This window comes from Artemia sp. Qi Xiang Cuo, chromosome 4 (genome assembly GCF_049724085.1).
Source record: "Artemia sp. Qi Xiang Cuo chromosome 4, ASM4972408v1, whole genome shotgun sequence".
Taxonomy (NCBI): domain Eukaryota; kingdom Metazoa; phylum Arthropoda; class Branchiopoda; order Anostraca; family Artemiidae; genus Artemia; species Artemia sp. Qi Xiang Cuo.
The window spans coordinates 43855454-43875284 of NC_142797.1; the positions used below are offsets into that span (position 1 = coordinate 43855454).

The 19831-nt window shown below is 32.2% G+C and overlaps 1 protein-coding gene across 1 annotated transcript in view; it reads right to left on the reverse strand.

Annotated features, from left to right (window-relative positions):
* Positions 1–19831, reverse strand: part of LOC148953145 (uncharacterized) — a 51721-nt gene that overhangs the window by 15989 nt on the left and 15901 nt on the right. Inside the window, exon 3 of the mRNA XM_089087545.1 lies at positions 3901–4036. Within this exon, the coding sequence (XP_088943671.1) occupies positions 3901–4036 (136 nt within the window). The remainder of the gene's footprint in view (positions 1–3900; positions 4037–19831) is intronic.

Consider the following 19831-nt stretch of genomic DNA (forward strand, 5'->3'; position numbering starts at 1 on the left):
GTCAAAATAGTCATATTTACAAATAATCTCAGCTGCAAGTAGTTACAGTCGCAAGTAGTCGTAGCCACAGTCAAAGTCGCAATAGTAGTAGTGGTTGTAGTAGTAGTAGTAGTGGTAGCAGTAGTAGTAGTAGTAGTAGTAGTAGTAGTAGTAGTAGTAGTAGTAGTAATAATATCCCTGAAAGTTTCAAGTTAATACCCTAAGCTGTTCCTATGATATTGCAGATACACCTTTTTGATAATCTCGATGCCCATATGGTCTTTTGATTTGGCTCAGAACTCCCTGAAGTTACAACCTGAATACCTTTAGCTTTTTGGGACCCACCCAAGATCCAACATTACTTCATTTCCAAACAATTCTTAACAAAAGGACCATATCAACATTTTTTCAGTATTGAGGGTAGGGGTATCCTAAAACGGTGTGGGGACAGAAGCTGATTGCCTTCAGATCACTTTTCAGAATCTTCCTAAACAAGCTCAAAGTTTGAAAATAATGCCTTCAGCCGTTCCTGAGATTTTGCAGAAACACCGTTTTGATTACCCAGAATTGCATAGAATCTTTTGATTTGGTTCAACATCCCCCTTCACATTCTCTGAAGTTTTATCATAATACCCTTAGCATTTACGGACCCACCCAGGATTAAACATCCCCCCTTTCGCAATAATAAATCCTATAGGTAAACAAGGGGCAAATTTTGTTAATTTAGAACACTCACCCCGAGGGCTGTGGGGGTTATATCATCCTTGGAGGAAGATTTATTGTACCTTTTGACTATTCTGAAAAATGACTATCTCAAATTTTTGATCAGTCCTGAGGAGACTGGGATCTAAAAAGGGTGAAGAGAGGGACTTGCTGGCCTCCTATTAATTTTCAACATCCCCTTGACATATCCAGCAAGTCTCAATTCAGTATCTTCTGCCGTTCATGAGATATAATTGACAAACCCTTTTGACAACCAGCATGCACTTAGTGTGTTTTGATTTTGTTCACGGTCCTCCTCAAAATTTTCTGAAAGTTTCACCTTAATATCCTAAGCATTTTTGGAGATCCAGGTTCAAACATGCCACCCTTTTCTAAAAAGAAACAATCCTATATGTAAACAATGGGCAACTTGTATAGCTGACAACCCTTGAATCAGTGCCTGTGGAGACTCATGCCATTCTCGGAGGTATAGACATTTGACCTCTGGACTATTTTGAACAAAATATCCATTTTAAAATTTTGATTGGATATGTTTGAGGAAATGACAGCTAAAATAAGAGGGAGGGCTGTTGCACTCTAACCACTTGTTAAAAGACTTATTAAAATGGGCTGACAGTTTCAATTTAATACTCTCAGCTTTTCTTGATATTTTGCAGATACGTCCTTTTGGTAACCCAGACGCATATAGCATCTTTTGATTTAGCTCTACATCCCTCTCAGCATTCCCTGAAGTTTCACCTTAATGCCCTTGACGTTTTTGGACCCAGCCTGAATCAAACATTCCATTCTATCTCAATAGTAAGTCCCATTTGTAAACTAATGAAAAATTGAACAATTTACAACGCTTGTTCCAAGGGCTCGGGGTCGTGTCATCCCCGGAGTCGCATTTAGTGGACCTCTTGACTATTCTGAAAAATAGATATCTCAAAATTTTGACCAGTGTGGAGGAGGGTGGATCTAAAAAGGTGAGGGGGGTTGGCTGTCCTCCAATCACTTTTCAACATCCCCCTTAACATGCCCTGAAAGTTTCAACTTAATACCCTCAGTCACTCCAGAGATATTGCTGATATACCCTTTTGATAACCAGCAAGTGCTTAATATTTTTTTATTTTGTTTAACATCGCCTTCAACGTTTCCTGAAAATTTCACATTAAGACCCTAAGCCTTTTCAGAGACTTAAGAGACAGCATGCCCCCCCCCCTTTCCAAAAAACAAATCCTATACTTAAACAGTAGGACTAGTGGGGAACTAGCAAAACTTATAGCCGTTGCACCAGGGGCTGTTGGGGGTGGGGGGTCATGCCATCCCTGAGGGCATGTTTATTCGACCCTTAGATTATTTAGAACAAAAATGGCTGTTACAAGATTATTAGCGGGGTGCGTTTGAGGGGAGGTCAGCTAAAAAGTACATGGAAGGGGGCCTTTTTAGATACTTAGGAGACAGCATGCCCCACCTTTCCAAAAAAATTAACCCTATATTTAAACAGTAGGCCTAGCAGGGAACTATCAAAACTTAAAGCCGATACACCAGGAGCTGTTTGGGGGGGGGGGGTCATGCCATCCCTGAGGGCATAGTTATTTGACCCTTAGATTATTTCGAACAACAATGGCTGTTCCAAGATTATTGACGGGATGCGTTCTAGGGGAGGTCAGATAAAAAGTACATAGAAGGGGGACTGGTTGCCCTCCGATCACTTTTGACTCTTAAAAAGGGCACTTAAATTTTTAATTTCTAGTCGATTGACTAGAAAGTAATCTTTTTTTCCTCAAATTTGAAATATTTATTTGAAATATTGTTAATAAAAAAAATCCAAGATCTATTATCTAGGATGATAAATTGTTTCAGGTAACTCATGGAAGGTCTCGAAACCCAGATAAGCCACTGTTGGGTGTAAATTTTGGACAAACAGTGCCGCTAGGGCCATCATGGTTGCAGCGATAGATGCAGCCTAGTAAAACACGAAACACGGCCTATAGTAACCCAAAAATTTGAAAACGTGTTTAAAACAATCTGTCTATAGGAAACAAATGCCATTGATAGCTGATTCAGGAATAGTAACTATTATTCGACTAGTGTTAACACTAAAATGTTATTTTGAAAAAAAAAAAATAAAGGTGAATCTGGAAATAGACAGAAAAGCCTCAAAAATGGCGTCAAATCGAAACAAAAAGTACACCATTAGAATCGCCATTGCCGAAAACTTGATGCAGGAAACTTGCAGCCCTCTTTTTACATAAGGAAAACCTCTTTTTTGCATGAGTGACACTGATGTGTTCTCTTTTTTCTTCTTTTTATTTTAAGCACAGTGGAAGTGTCTTCTTTTTGAGCCATGAACGATGCTAATAAAGTTACTATTGAAACAAAAGCGAAAAGGGCTATACGAATTTTAATCAAATATTTTTTTATTCGTCTGGATGTAAAATTTACCTTAGCTACATGCATCACTGCAAGCAAAGCATCACTAAAGCCCCAGCATTATACATCAACAAGAATCGATCTAAATTTTGGAAAATTTGAGTGACTTTTCAAAATATTGCTTCAAACTTGGACTGGTTGTTTGAAATATTGTTAATCTAGCAAAAAGTTGAAATCTCTATTCAAAGAACAAAACCAAAGATTCAAAGAACAGCATTCAAGTTACACTACGTCAAAATTTCCTGGAAGTTTCGAAATTTGAAAGATGAACGTGTGGGTTACCCCACAGGAAATTGTAATGCAACATATTTACGACAAAATAATAACTAAAAAAAAAAAAAAAAAAGATAAAAAGGATGGTATCATCAAAATAAGCGTTTCACATGAATTTTGTATGATACTTTAGGGTTCCAAATTTTGTAATTAAGAGTTGGATCTAAAGGTGAAGTCTAGGTTTTGATTCGTGGAAGGTGGGGTCAAACCATTTAAGAAGTGAGTTCATTTATGGAAAACATCTTTTATGTCTTTTTTTTAGCTTTTATGTTCCCAAAAGCGAGTAAATGTATGTACATTTTTGGTTGTTGGGGTGGGGTGAAAACACAAACCCTAGTATGGCATCGTATTTAAGGAAAATAACAAATGTATAAAAACAACTGAAATGTAGCAGATAAAATGATCGAAATACAAGTATTTTTTTTAAATTTGAGAATGCTTGTACAAATATGTTTCATACGGTTAACAACAAAAGAAAAAAATAAAAGGAATAAACTATGATTTTCATACCTTATTTGACAGATATTCGGCCTCTCTCGGTTTAAAGTCACTGTGCACTGACCTGTAGAACCAAACGAATTTGGATAGCCAGGATTCACGAAGTATGTGCTGTTTGTGTTAATTGAACCTTGACATGTCCTTTGAACTAGAAAATAGTCGAAAGTGATTGGAAGGCAACTAACACCCCTTCCACGCCCACCATTTCCCCAAACACATCCAATAAAAATTTTGAGATAGCCAGTTTGTCCCACGACGTTCAAAGTTAAGGAAATTATAACTTTGAGCAGTAAACTCCCCCCACAGTCTTCAGGGCAAGGGTTATATGCCCTGGGGGCATATAAGGTTTTATTGTAATCTTTTTCGTACAAACTTGAAAAAGGGCTCATTCAATTTGAAATTCAAAGGGCTAGTACCCTTTTTAATAGTCGAAAGTGATTTGAGGGCAACTAATCCCCGTCTCACGCCCACCTTTCCCCCAAACACATCCAATCAAAATTTTTACATAGCCTTTTGAATCAACGTAGTTGAAAGTATTAGAAATTAGGTCTTTAAGGATGACAACCCCTTCCCCAGAGCCCTCAGGGCAAGGGTTGTAAGTTATGCCTAGGGGGCATATAAAGTTTTTATTGAAAGCGTTGTCGTAGAAACTTCAAAAGGGCTCATTCAATTGGAAACTGAAAAGGCTAGTGCCTTTTTAATAGATGAAAGTGATTGGATAGCGATTAACGCCCCTCTCACGCCCACCATTTTCGAAACACATCCAATCAAAATTTTGAGATATCTTTTTGTTCAACGTAGTTAAAAGTTCTGGAAATTAGGTATTTTAGGATGATAACCCCCTCAGAGCCTTCAGTGCAAGGGTTGTAAGTTATGCCCTGAAGGCATAACTTACATTGATACTGATTAAGTAGCATCAATTATGCCCTGGGGGCAAAGGTTGTAAGTTATGCCCTTGGGACATATAAGGTTTTATAGATAGAGTTGTCGTAAAACTTCAAAAGAGGATCATTCAATTGGAAATTGAGAGGGCTAGTGTCCTTTTTAATAGTCGAAAATGATAGGAGGGTAACTAGCCCCCCTCTCACGCCCACCATTCCTCCAAAAACATCCAATCAAAATTTTCCGATAGCCATTTTGTTAAACGCAGGAGAAAGTTCTGGAAATTAGGTCTTTGAGAATGATACCCCCCCCCCCCCACAGCCCTCATGGCAATGGTTGTAAGTTATGGCCTGGGGGCATATAAGGTTTTTTTTATTGAAATTGTTATCGTAGAAATTTCAAAAGGGCTCATTTGATTGGAAATTGAAAGGGCTAGTGTCATTTCTAATAGTTGAAAGTGATTGGAGAGCGACTAACGCCCCTCTCACGCGCACCATTTCCCCAAACACATCCAATCAAAATTTTGAGATAGCCATTTTGTTTAACGTAGGTGCAAATTCTGGAAACTAGGTCTTAGAGGATGACAACCACCCTTACAGCCCTTAGGGTAAGGGTTATAATTTATGCCTTGGGGGCATACAAGGTGTTTATAGAAAGCGTTGTCGTTCCAAAAAGGGCTCATTCGATTGGAAATAGAAAGGTTCAGTACCCTTTTTAATAGTCAAAAGTGATTGGAAGGCTTGACGTTTTTATAGTAAAGATCGATGTGGGTATAATTTATTATTTTTTTTGTTGTTGTTGTTGTTTAGACCAGGGCACTTCGTATAGAACGATTATTAATTACATAAAAAAACCCTATTTAGTCAAATAATTAGGCATACCAAAAGTAAATATACTAATTATTCTTTTGAAAACAAACAATAGTTAATTAATAATTTTTACCGAGACAAAAAAGTACTATTACCTAGCATGGAACATATGAAATATTTCCTTTTTTTAGTAGAATCTATAATAATGTGGAGTTATTTTTTCTAAATAATTAATAGACATGTATTTTAAGTTTCACATACTTAATTTTTCATAAATATAAAAAGGATTATGTACCGGACAAAGCTAAATTTTCTTAACCTGATGTGTACGGACTAAATACTGGAGAGGTATCGGAAATATAAGATAGTTATGGATTTATAATAAGTATTTCTGTTTGTCTTTAAGACAAAAATATCATTTACCTAATTTACATGACCAAAAATTCGTACACGTCACTATAATTTTAAAATGATATGTTCAGCCCAGATTTAATCTCGTATGTACTGAAATAGTATCCAGCTAACATTGAAATATATATATATGATCATGTATTCTGGTATGTTCTTATGTATTCTGGTATGTTCTTATGTATTCTGGTATGTTCTTATGTATTCGGTTTTTTTCATGTATTCTGTTTTGTTCATGTATTCGTTTTTGTTCATGTGTATGGGTATGCATTCGGCCTCACACGTACGACCCCCCCCCTCTCTCGCACAGTTAAGTTAAGCCCACATGTTGCGTGAGTTGACGGTCTGAAGGAGTTACTACTGCATATATATATATATATAGTATTATTATATATAACTTCAGGGCGCGTTCCGTCACCACTAATGGCTCCTAGTGATCCATTTGTGGAGTCATTCCATTATGTATCTACTGTATATAAATAGTATCGTTTATTGAAACACTCTGTAGAGGGGGACTCTCTGCAGTACTAGATCATGATTATATTTACAATCTCCGTGGTTGTTGTCAATTGGCCATATAATCCTTATCTCATGTAATACAACCCTCTTTAGAGGTTATAAAATATAATATAGTCATAAATATCCGCCGACTGTATCGAAAAGCCCAGATCGTGTTTTTGTCGGTAAATTAGGTTTGTATTTATCGCGTGTAGGCTCTGGAAGTTAGATTAAAGTGTTGTATCTCTTTAAGCTAAGGGAAAATTCTTAATCGCTGCCTCCTTTATATTAATCATTTATATAACTAATCAAAAACACTATAAAAAATTATTAGTACCAATGTAGTTTAGTTTCGTTTTGATTAAACTTAATATATTCTGTTGGGAGGTCTATTGATTATAGAAATTCATATAGAAATCGGAATATACTTCACCTTCATAATGATACCATAAAAATAGGCTAATAACTCGAAAATAGAAAACAAAATAATCCCCAAGAATCAAAGGTTTTACGAAACACCCTTCCTACACCCCCGGTAACCTGATATAGAGTTGCATGTGGGATTAAGCTTTGACAATAGGGTAACGATCCGTTACAGGTTATTAAATGGAATAATTCTCTAAATGGGTGGTAATATTGGGATACATAAATATTTTCCGCATTGAATTAGACTCAGAGACCACAAAATAAATACCCACGCTTATGGTATTAAGGTGTCTCGGGGGGGGGGGGTCTTTATCTCCCCGGCTTTATTAATTTTTACGATAAGATAAGATAATTTTCTAATAAACCCAATTTATATACAAATAAATTTAATTTTTTTAATTTGTAGTCTAATTTTTTTCCTAACTAAGTATGGTATAGTAAATATCTTTTGTATTTTGTTTTAGGAGACGATAAAGTATAAATTAGATGGGAAAAAAAATTCGAATTTAATTACTTCAATATTCGATTATCAAATCGGAAGTTTTTCAATAATTCTAAGCATATATATAAATATATATTAAACTATATACTAAATTTAAATGGTTTATCAACTTTTAAATCTACCTTCCAAGATTAGAGGAAAATTGTCAGATATGACTGGTGAGTATTTCTAAGTCTACATCGTGGAAGATCCTATAACTATTCATAAAATGAAAAAAATTTTGAACTATAAGTTTTATATTTATAAAACAATTAACACTATAATGTTTTATACTCTTAAGAGAACGTATGGGGGTGCTCGAGGGGATAAAAACCGATACTCTCAGACTCCTACTCTCTTTTTCCTCTCGTAGACATGTATCCTTTATTGTGATTAATACTCAAATATTATGTCTACTATAAACTTATTATTTAAATAACTTAATTATTATTTATAATTCATTATAAATAGTAAAAAATACGGGGTTTTTTTCTATAAATAAACTAAGTGATAGAGCTATACTCAACTCTCATATTTAATTTTCGTTCGGCCTGCTCTCTTGCGCACGCCTCCCCCTTTCCTGGGGGGTTTCTTCACAATAATCTCTCTATAAATAAAGATAGGACCCCCCGTGAGGAGCGTTTATAGGTGTTCTTATGAATTAATATCCGGCTCTTTTAATGTCACTTGTTATGTTAGATATATTTTTGGTACATAATACCTTAAAAATATATAAAAATTCTAAATTTATGGGGTCTAACTATTATTTAATGTCTTACTCCCCCTGTTATTTTTGTAGAGCTTTAAGTTAATTAAACTGCCAGCCTTCAAAGCCGGAAATAAGAGATTCTTAAGCTTTAGTGCCTTTATACCCTATTAGACGAGGGTATTATCTACATAATTACAGTATTAACGTAACCCTTTTTATCAGGCACCTCATCCCTGTATATTATATATGAAATGTAATTTTCACTTTAAGAATCAAAATCCTGTGTGCACAAAACACCTATATATATGTTTTTATGTCTTACTTTTTAATAGGAATTAAAAAAAATCAGAAACATTCATAAGAATGATAAAAAATATTAATATGTTCAATATTAAATATTTTAAAATACTCACAAGTGAAATAATGTGATTAATTTGACTTTTCCTTATATAAATTTACACTTGATAACATCGGAACTTCCACCTGAAGTCGGCAAAGTTGATTCTACTATACAAATCAAACTTAGATTGGACATGTGTACTTTATTGTAGGAGATTGAGCAGTACTTGTGGGAACTTCTTTAAGCAGACTGAGTCGGGCAGAATTGGGTCAACCCGGCTCCCGACTCGGAGATGAACATGTTTATAATGTCATTGTGACGGCTCATGCATTTATTATAATCTTTTTCATAGTTCTGCATCTTCTAATTGTGGGATTTGGTCAATGACTCGTACCTCTTATGTTAGGGGCCCCTGACATAGCTTTTCCCCGTCTAAACAACTTGAGATTTTGAATACTCCCACCTTCTCTAACTCTCCTCTTAGCTAGATCTATGGTTGAAAGAGGAGCAGGAACCTTATTAACAGTCGACCCACCCCTATCCTCAGACCGGTCACATTCCGGAAATTATTTATAGTGATAGATATTCAAAATGAATTGATCCGTGTAATAAAATCTTGGATGGTAATACAAAGTACGTAAAAATATTCAAACTAGTATAAAACAATCACGATAGCGTTACATTAGTACTCAAGTAGTATGAGCCTTAGGTCAATCTTCATAAATCGACATTCTATAAATAACTGATATTGAATTAGATCGACAAAGCTTGTTGAATGATCTGCCTTTAAATACTTCTGTCTTTGATACCGCAGGTGGTGGAGACCACATTCTTTATCAACACCTATTTTTGTTCTTTGGTCACCCTGAAGTATATATTCTAATCTGCCCCGGAGTTGGTATTGTCTCTCCTATTATTAGTCAAGAAAGAGGTAAAAAATAAGCAGGTGGTACGTTATGTATAATTTATGATATACTTGCTATCGTGATTCTTGGTTTTGTTGTCTGAGCACAAAATATATGGACTGGATTTATATATGTTTAGACTAGATAATATGTCACTTATGCAACTAGCAGGCTCGCACGACCGAAATGTATTTATGATCTTATATTTTAAGTGAATAGTAATTTACAAATTATTAATCTGAACAACTATCTCAACGTAGAAAGGAGAGGTTTAGGATGCGTCTATGTCTTTTTTAGGTATTTTTTAGTCAATTCGACTTAGCTAAGTTACAAAATAATAATATTTACTTATTCAGTTTTATCCAAAGTAAAATCATAAATATAAAGATGAGATTGAGATTCGATTTGATTTTTTGAATGAACTTTAGTCAATATAATTAATGGGATACGTCTTACTATTGAAATTAAATATTTGAATTTTTTATTATATTTTCAGGTTTCATAATCAAAAATTAAAAAAAACATTTTTTATTAAGCTAATTGAAGAAGATAATATCGTAATTGTCAAAGGTAAACGCGAAAACAGTGAATGTTAATAATTAATGATGTATACGACTCTATAGTTTTGAAAATAGTATTTTTCGAGATATAAAAAGTTACTATATTGGTAAACCAATCCTTAAAATATTTTAAATCACAATCTTATCAATATACTATAGGACTAAAAAAAACACATCTGCTGAAAACTCATACGAATAGAGTCCTATAATTTCTACATTTTAAAGTGGCAGAAACGTATATGCATTGGATTTAAGTTCCACAGATGGGGGAACCCTTTAAAGATGTCTCAATGGATTCAACTGGGTCTGCAAAACTGAACTTCACCTCTCATAGAACAACTTATTTTCTTTCATGATCAGGCCCTGGTGGTAGTAAGTCTTATCACTTCACTTGTTGGATTTTTCCAAGCCGCATTATTTTCAAATAAGTTTCTTCATCGTTATCTAATGGACATACAATAACTCGAAACAGTGTGAAATGTTCTTCATGATGTTATTCTAGTAGCTATTGCCCTCCCCTCTATTTGTCTTCTTTACCTAATTGATGAGATTCATAACCCCGCCCTAACACGGAAAGTAACAGGACACATCTTGTAGTTATAGGATTAATACTATTTTTTTTAATAGTTAATAATATACAGCGAAATAATAAACAAACCATATATATAGTAGGTTTTCTCCAGTAATATTGTGTATTATCAAATAATTAATGGTCAATCTACGAAATAACTACGTATGATGTTTAAAGACTAGTAGTTAAGAATCTAGTTTGAATTTACGTCACTATTTCGTCACATGTCGGCGTTAAATTTAATTAATCCTAAATAAGTACAAATATTGACACGAAAATTATTATTATTATGACCCGTGTATGTCCTTTTATTATATTTCACGAGTTGTATACAGCTCGTACTTTAGTATAATGTATAAATGTAGGAAATGACATTTAGTTTGGGTAAAATAAAATAGTGTTTCTTAAGTTTCATCTGTATACTATTATTCGGTCTTATTTTAATTTAAACTGCTTTAGAGAGAGATTTAGTTTAATACTCCATATAATTTTGTCAACTTTAAGAGGCCAGTGTTAGTCTCTTATCCCTCAAATAGTGCCACTTACTTGAATTATGATCTTTTTTGTCTACCTGCTTCTCCTATGAATTCTTATAGCTATGGTCTTTTCCCTCTATCAGCCACAACCGATCTCTCATCCTAATACGCTATTGAATAAAGTTGTTGACACGAGTTGAAAATTATAACTAATCTATTCTCAGTATTTTATCAGACTTCCTCTTGTTTATCTCATTTATTGAGAATGCTCACCCCACTTTTATTTATAATGATGGCTTTTTGATTAGTCCCGTCACGAGATCTCTGGGGTTAGATAAAAATCTAACCGTTTTTACTCATTTAAATTTAAAGTAGGTGCTTTAAATAGAGAATCTTATAACTAAGAAGATTACGTTAAAATTTGGTTTTGCTCAGATAAATTAATTTTTTATTAGGTGGTAAGGATTTTATTAATTAGAAAATCAATTTTAAATTTCAATTGATAGTTTATTGCAACATATTTTACTATTGTTGTATTGAATAGTGAGAGCAGCAAAATTTGTGATACAATTAAAAAATATTAAAACTCTTTTCGCATGCACCACAACTAAAATGGCGTTTTTTAATATACAGTCTTTTACAAATTCGTATTAATATTACAAAATAATATATTATCTCTTAAAAAATAATATACTGACATATAATTAGCAATATCATCGGACTAAAAGGAAACATGGACATGATATATGTGTAAGTCGAATTATAATTGTTTAAAAGTGTTATTTTGTATAGTTTAGAATAGTGTTATATAATAAAACAGTCTTAATTTATTTATTATAGTAAAATATACTAAATATACTAAAGACAATCTAATAAAAAAACTCTAATGTATTTAATGTAATTAAATTTAATTTTTAAACCTTCCTAGGAGCAGGTGGGATGACCTCACAAAGGCTCCTCTTAGCAAGGGATACCCACCGCTAAGAGTCTGGAAGTGGTAAGCGGTCTTCGAACTCTTCAACTTGGTATTTGGAGTATTAGAGGTTACTATTGATATATTATAGGTACGTCTATTAATTTAAAAGTGCTCTTACTAAAGGGTTAATTGAAAGAGGGAAATTACGAAGCCTAACCGAAAGATAAATTTTTTTTATATATACAATATCTTTACATATATTTTTAAGACATAGAATAAATCAAATCCAATATTGTAAATCGCTTGATAGGATTTAACTTTATAAAATCTATTTTTAAAAAAACCTATCGTTTATGAAAATATTTCGTTAACTCGTAATAAGACAACAACATTAGCCCCAGGATAGAGGAGAAGGGCCCCACCGAGCACGGGAGTTGACCTCCTATATCCTTTCAATGCGTTCACCACATTTATACTAAAGAGACAGTTTATTAAATTAAGTATTGAGTTGTGTATTAAGCCATTAAATCGTAAAAAACCTCATAAACCGCCGATTATGCTTTAAAGATATAAGACCCTGCCCATATGTCGTATTTCCCCGCAGTACACCACCGGGACGCAATAACCCCCGCCAAAAGCCACCCACGAGATACGCAATAGAGTTCGGAAAGCCGTCCCCTAGGCCGCCAGGGCGGTTAAAGGAAGAGGTTCCGGAGTGTAGCACAGTCAGCTTAGGGCTATTCTAGATGAATAAACTATATTAACTATAATTTTAAGGAGTAGAATTATTCTATTAAAAATTATAACTGATTATTCTTAATATTAAATTATAAAGTACTTAGAGAGAAAGCACGATAAACTTTGGACTAATATTAATCTTAATTAACAGAACAAACTGATATTAAGTTGAGCGTTATTTATTTGAGAAACCCCCCCTATCAGTCTAAGAGAATTTTCACAGAAATTCTTAATCAAGAAAAATTAGCATATAAAATTTAGATACGGTTAATTTTATATATAAAAGAGAGTTTACTATAAAACGATTGACAGCAACCAAAAGCTTTGTACGCTATTACAAAATACGTGACTAAGAGGCTTTACGTAAAGTAATATATTTAAAAAAGTCTATAAAACTTACTAACGTAAATATAAACAATAATTCAATTAAAATGCACCTATCCTAATTAAACATAAAAAAAAATAACCATCTTTTTAGCTAATTCGACTTAATTCAAAAAAAGCGGTTACGCGTTTCTTTTAGTTACAACCATACTAACATTTTGTATTAGCTTAACTCTATTAAGGTCCACCGGCGGACACGGGACGCTTAGCTAAAGAATAACAGGAATACACTATACAGAAAAAAATTTCTTATTTAGTAAAGTATATTAAAAATACTTAATCCCAACTTTTTGATTAAAATATTAGCCCCTATGATAATTACCTCAATACATATCAGACACGGGGTCTTAAAACTGTGTTTATTCCTCTAGAAGAGGACAAATATTTTTTTTAAAATATTTTTAGGATTTAGGAAGTAATACCTCGACCATAAAACAAGATGTAGTCTATAATAACTTAATATTTCGAATCGTGAACGCTAATGTATAAAAGTTAAAAGAGCTATATATGTATGAAAATTAATCGCACCCAAAAATATCTAAGATTCTAGTAATACTAACGTAATAAGTTATACTTAATCAGAATTAATAAAAATTTTTCGTTTAATAAAAGACATTATAATAAATATATTAAATAGAATTTTATTATGTTTATAAAAATTAAATAAAAAAAATCTAATTAAATTTATGCTTAATAAATCAAACTCTATAAAACACGCTTAATTAATACACTGTAAAATCCTCAAAACGCGCCACCGAAGGTAATAACGGAAATAATTGCTATAAAACCAATCCTTTAAATTTAAAATATCAACGTCGAAAAATAAACGTAAAACGCCTTTAATTTCCTGGGATATAAATAGAAGATAGAAAATATCTAAATCAAAGCAAAATATATAAATAGAAAGACTATAGACTTGGCTTTTGCTATATTCAATGTAAATTAAAGATATATTGTCTCCAAATAATCAAAGTACTTCTCTTTAACATATATAAAACTATCCAATGCCCAATAATCTACCTACCTCTCTATCAGAAAAATTTTTATAATTTTGATTTTTAAATATTATAAATTTTAAAATAAAGAGAATAAACACAAATAACTCTTTGCCTATATTAATTTTTAGAATTTAAAAAAATTATATAATTAGTATAATAATTTGAGTTTATATGTAAAAATAATCAACTAACAAATAAGACACTATTCATATTTTAAAAAAAATAAAAATATTTATGAGATGAATTTTAGATACGGTATCTATAAGTTAGAGTCTGAATACTTTAAGATGATATACATCTTACTTATAACTTAAATTTATAAACTAATTGATTATTATTAAAAAGAGAACTATATTACGTACCCAGCCCCGAATGAGTAGTAGTAAGAGATTTAATATTAATCTAAATATAAAATTTAATAAATAAATTACATCAAAAAATACTTTATTTATTCTATATTAGAGATAACTCTACAACTTAAAATTTTAATACACATTTGCCCTATTTAGAAAAATGTTTTAATACTAAAGATTTATAGTTTAAAATACAGCAAGACGGTAGCTCGATACAAGGTATATATAAATAAAATAAAACAAAACGTTAATTCGCTATTTTTTATAAAGAATTTTTATTTTAACTCTTAAAAATTTTCTTTTGAAAGTTTGTATGTTATTCTAAATACTTAATTAATAATACTAATTTATCATTTAATTTTTTTAAAAAAAAAATTTTAATAGTATATCATTTTTACTTCACTTGAAATAAAAAATATAGTCTACTAAAATAAATTTATTATGATGTTAAGTCAGCAATAGACGACAGAACATTAATACACCAAACCATATATAATGAAGAGTAACCTGTTTATTAAGCCTGATTACTATCAAAAAAAACACCCCCGAAAATAGCGTCAGGATAAGATTTCCAAAAACTAAATGAATGACCAACCAATCAAAATACTAAATTATAAGATAATAAAACAATTTATTCAAAACTCAATGAAAATTTTTATAATTTATATTTTACATAAAAATATTATATATATCCCTAAAATCAGAAATACATAAATAACTATACTAATAATAATTGAAGTATCATTTAATAAAATTAGATTATTAGAAAATTATTATTATTAGAAATTTTTCTTATTTCTAAGCTACTTAGCCTTACGTAAAGTAAAATTCTTTAATAAAGTAGGTTAGATATAATTTTATAAAATAGTACTACAAATCCGAGAAGGGCTGGGTAAATTATTAAAAATTAATTTGTAATTAAAAAATAATATTGTTCTTGTAAACCGAATTTATAGAAGTATCTCATTATTCTAAAGAGTTATGAAAATCTATAACTTACAAAGTTAATATTTTTATTAAACTAGATATTGACGTGATAATATTTATAGTTATTGTCTCTATACTACGGCTCAGACTCCCCCACCCGCTCGCATTTATGAGGTCACTAGTCGCCCAGACTATTCGAGTGGTCCTAAAAAGTAATAAGTGGCATAGCTTTAGGTCGTTGAGTATTTTTTATATTGTAATATTATTTCTCCGGTACTAATGAATTAATTTATCCTAAATGTTAGCTACTTTTAACTTTAAAATTCTATTTTAATATGTAAAATGTACAGTGAAACAATATCTACTTTTTATAATCCTAATTTATCTTACAGAAAATCTCTCGATAAATAAAAGCTTTGCAACAATAACTGCATTATCTATTTTTGTAACAGTTATTCAAATAAATAAATAGCTAATTCAATAGTTCGACGTATTTGTTTAGATATTTTTATATAAAGGGCTTGTGATAGATTTTTTAATTTTACATAAATTTAAAATCATATCCCGGATATAGACACGTCGGGGCTTAGCTATTAAAATGTTATCTTTACGTAAGACGCAACCTACAATGAAAATTGTTAAGTCTGCTCTAGTGGACCTGCCTGTCCCGGATAATCTCTATCTGATATTACTTTTCGTATAAAGACTGTGTCACTGCAGTAAAATAATATAAGTCCAGGGCCAATTTATAGAGATGCATAAAAACGATATTGTTTTGCTGGCTGCCAATCTAGTATAAAATAGTTTAATGTAAGTGAAGTATTTAATGATAATAATAAAGAGAATATACACTGTCTACTATAGGGGATGGCTATTAATTTATGGTAAGCGTTTTATATTACGCTCGTATTTATCATAAAAATAAATATTATACTTACTAAAATTTCTATACAGCTACTTAATATTCCATTAATAATCCGGTTTTTTAGCCTTAAAAAAAATTTTCAAGATCTAAGTTAGATGGGATCCTGTCATTACAAATCTAGAGTCGGCGGTCCCCTACATCGGGAATGATGTAGTTCAATGACTCTGGGGGGGGTTTGCCGTAGACAATCCCCCTCTCACACGCTGCTTCACCTTTCATTTTTTAATTCCCTTTTTAGTTGCCGGCTTAACTATGATCCACCTTTTATTTCTTCACCAAAGAGGCTCTAATAATCCTCTAGGGATTAACGCCAATGTGGACACACTCCCTTTTCACCCCTACTTCACTATTAAGGATACCGTGGGCTTTATAATTCTTGTATTTCTCATAGCCGCGCTTTCCCTAATTAGCCCCTATCTACTCGGAGACCCAGACAATTTTATTCCCGCCAACCCACTAGTTACTCCAGCCCATATTCAACCGGAGTGGTATTTCCTATTTGCATATGCGCTCCTCCGATCCATTCCGAATAAATTAGGAGGGGTAATTGCGCTCGTCGCTTCTATTCTCATTCTTATTTCTCTACCCTTTACATTTAAGCCCAAGTTCCGAGGCCTTGAGTTTTATTCTGTAGCTCAACCCCTGTTTTGATCGTGGGTTTCAATCTTTTTAATCATTACCTTAATCGGAGCACTACATGTATAAGAACATTATATTATTTTAGGTCATATAATAAAAATTATAGAGGTATAATTGGTAATAGTTCAGAAGATTATACTTTTTTTATACGAACAACTAATTTATTATTGAACAATATATATCGCTTTAATAAGTTGTTAAATAATTAATTTGAATATAATGATAACATTGCTATGTTTTCGTAAACACATTTACAAAGTACTCACGAACAGAACAGGAATATTAAAGAGACCTGTCGGAGAATCTTTCAACAGAGGTCTCTTAAATTATCATACCGATAGCGAGTTTAAGACCCACGTTTTCAGATATAGAAGTATACGAAGGTAGAACACATTAAAAAGCTTATCACCCCGAAAACCAAACTGACAAAGAAATATATAAAACGAATACGGGCGGCGTCAGATCCCATAATAAGAGCGAACACCCCCCCCCGCTATTCTGTATTGAACCCCGACACTAACTCAGACTCTCCGTCGGCTAAACCAAACGGAGTCCGGTTAGTTTCTGCCAAGATTGTAATGAATCAACAGACTCACAAGGGCAGACACAGGTATAGGGATCACCCCAAGTAAGAAGACTTAACTAAGTACCCTCTTAGATCGAAAGTTTTGGATAGTATTAGCGGAGAAAGAAGGATGATGATCAAGCTTACTTCATAAGAGATGGTTTGAGCTCCTGCCCGAATTCTTCCCAGCAGAGAGTACTTGGAGTTAGAAGATCAACCGGCTACTATAATACTAAAAACTCCCACTCTTATAGCACAAATGACCAACAGAAATTATAAGCTAAATTTAGCGCCGTACGATGTAAATGGAATTAATGTCCATAAGAATAAAGAAATGACGCTACTAAAGACGGGAGCCACGAGATAAGGTATGAAGTTAGAAACTAGCGGGAGTGAGACTTCCCTACAGAAAAGTTTGATTCCATCGGAGAATGGCTGAAGTAACCCCGCGAACCCCACCTTATTAGGACCCTTACGTAATTGAATGTAGCCTAATACCCTTCGTTCTAGTAGTGTTGAAAAAGCGACTGAAACTAAGACCATAATTATTTGGAGAAAAATAAAAAAAATCATCTATGCTGATGCTATCAACTAAGGTATCCTCATAAATAGATCCTAAATCTAATGCATTTGTCTGCCAAGTTGATATAAAACCCCAGGAGGTCCTTTCGTACTGTCTTGGATGAGTTTGTCTTGGGGATAGAAACTAACCTGGCTTACGCCGGTCTGAACTCAGATCACGTAGGGGTTTAATAGTCGAACAGACTGCCTAACTAAGCTGCTGCATCGAGGTCCCAAACTCTTTTGTTGATTTGATCTCTCCAATATTAGGACTCTGATATCCATCTTTTAACGAACTCCGTATTAAAAAAATTATAAATTAACTTGTGTATATTTGTCGATATTATCTTGGTTTAAGAATAAAAAATTAGTCGAAAACCAAACCCCTAATAGAAGACACAAATATTAAAAAACTTTATAAGCCATGCAATTAGGAACTTAGAGAGATTTTAGTAAAGCAATAACTGAAAATATAATAATTGTATATTCATTTGTCACTAATAGTTAATACAGTAGAACTTGAGCCTCTAGTCCGACAAGACAGACACACATTACCTACCCCGTAACAGGATGATTAGAAAGTATAAGTTTAAATCTCCAATTGAAAGTGAATGGATAATTTTTACTTACTGCAATAAAACCAGGAGTTGTATATTCTGGATTGCAAAATTATTAATAAATTTGTGAATCCGGAAGTAAATACGTTATAGTAGCACGAAGATGAAAAGATTATGCGTCTAATCCGTGGATAAGTATAAATGAGTTTGCTAAATAACACGAACTGTATCTTTTTTTTTTATAAAAATTCAAGGATTATAACATATAGCATTTGTATTAATCAAGTTCGACTTGAAATAATAGAACTCTCACTTACGGGTGGGTTTTATAAATAAGTATAGATCTATTAACAGCTATAATATTCAGTTCGTTTTAAAAGCAAGTCTTATTATTAAACAAATAGCTCCAGTGCATAACTTTTGTGTTAAAATTACTTCCTATTGACTATTCTTTTTTAAAATAATTAATTAATTACCATCTCGAACCTTAGTTCTTTTTTATAACAGCATGGAATAATTAATATAAAAAATTTAAAACAATTAGTCAACATATGATAATTATTAATTAAATAACATTTACGGATAATTAATGGTTGGTGTATAAAATTCTAGTATTTTAATTCGCTCCTTTTATTTTAAAAAGTTATATAAACAAGCTTTTTATGATGAAAAGTATTTATATTATAAATTTCTCTACGATTATTTTTAAACAAAAATAAAAACTTTATATAATGAAATAAATGTACTAAAAACTATTGAATAATACTATATTCGGACCCGAGAGATACGGGCGAGGTGTACAGTTCTAAGAGCCTTTGTCAGTATATTAAGTCTTACTTCGAAATCCCTCTTCTTCACTATCATAAAATATAAGTTTCGTATGAGTTTTCATTGTAACCCACCCTCTCCCGGGCATAAGCTACACCTTGATCTGATTTGCTAGCCTAAGCTTTTAAGGGGATTTATTTATTTAGTCCCATTAACGACTGTATAGAAGCTGCATGACGCGCCCGTGTAAATTTTTTCGTTGTGTTTATTGTATTGAGCTTTGTCCTAGATGATTAGGAGTAAAATAATTATTATGGATTGTTCAATTATCAGGAACTTTGGCATTAATTTATTTATATTTTTTTAGATACTAAGATAAAAATAAAATAAAACCATTTTAAATAAAAACAATCTTAAGGATCCAGAATGAGATAAAAAAATATATAATAAATATATAGTTTATAAAAAAAAAATTCGTAAAAGCCAATTAGGCATGGCTTACCATGTCGTCAAGATGAGGATGGACCAGACTGATCACCCTCTTTTA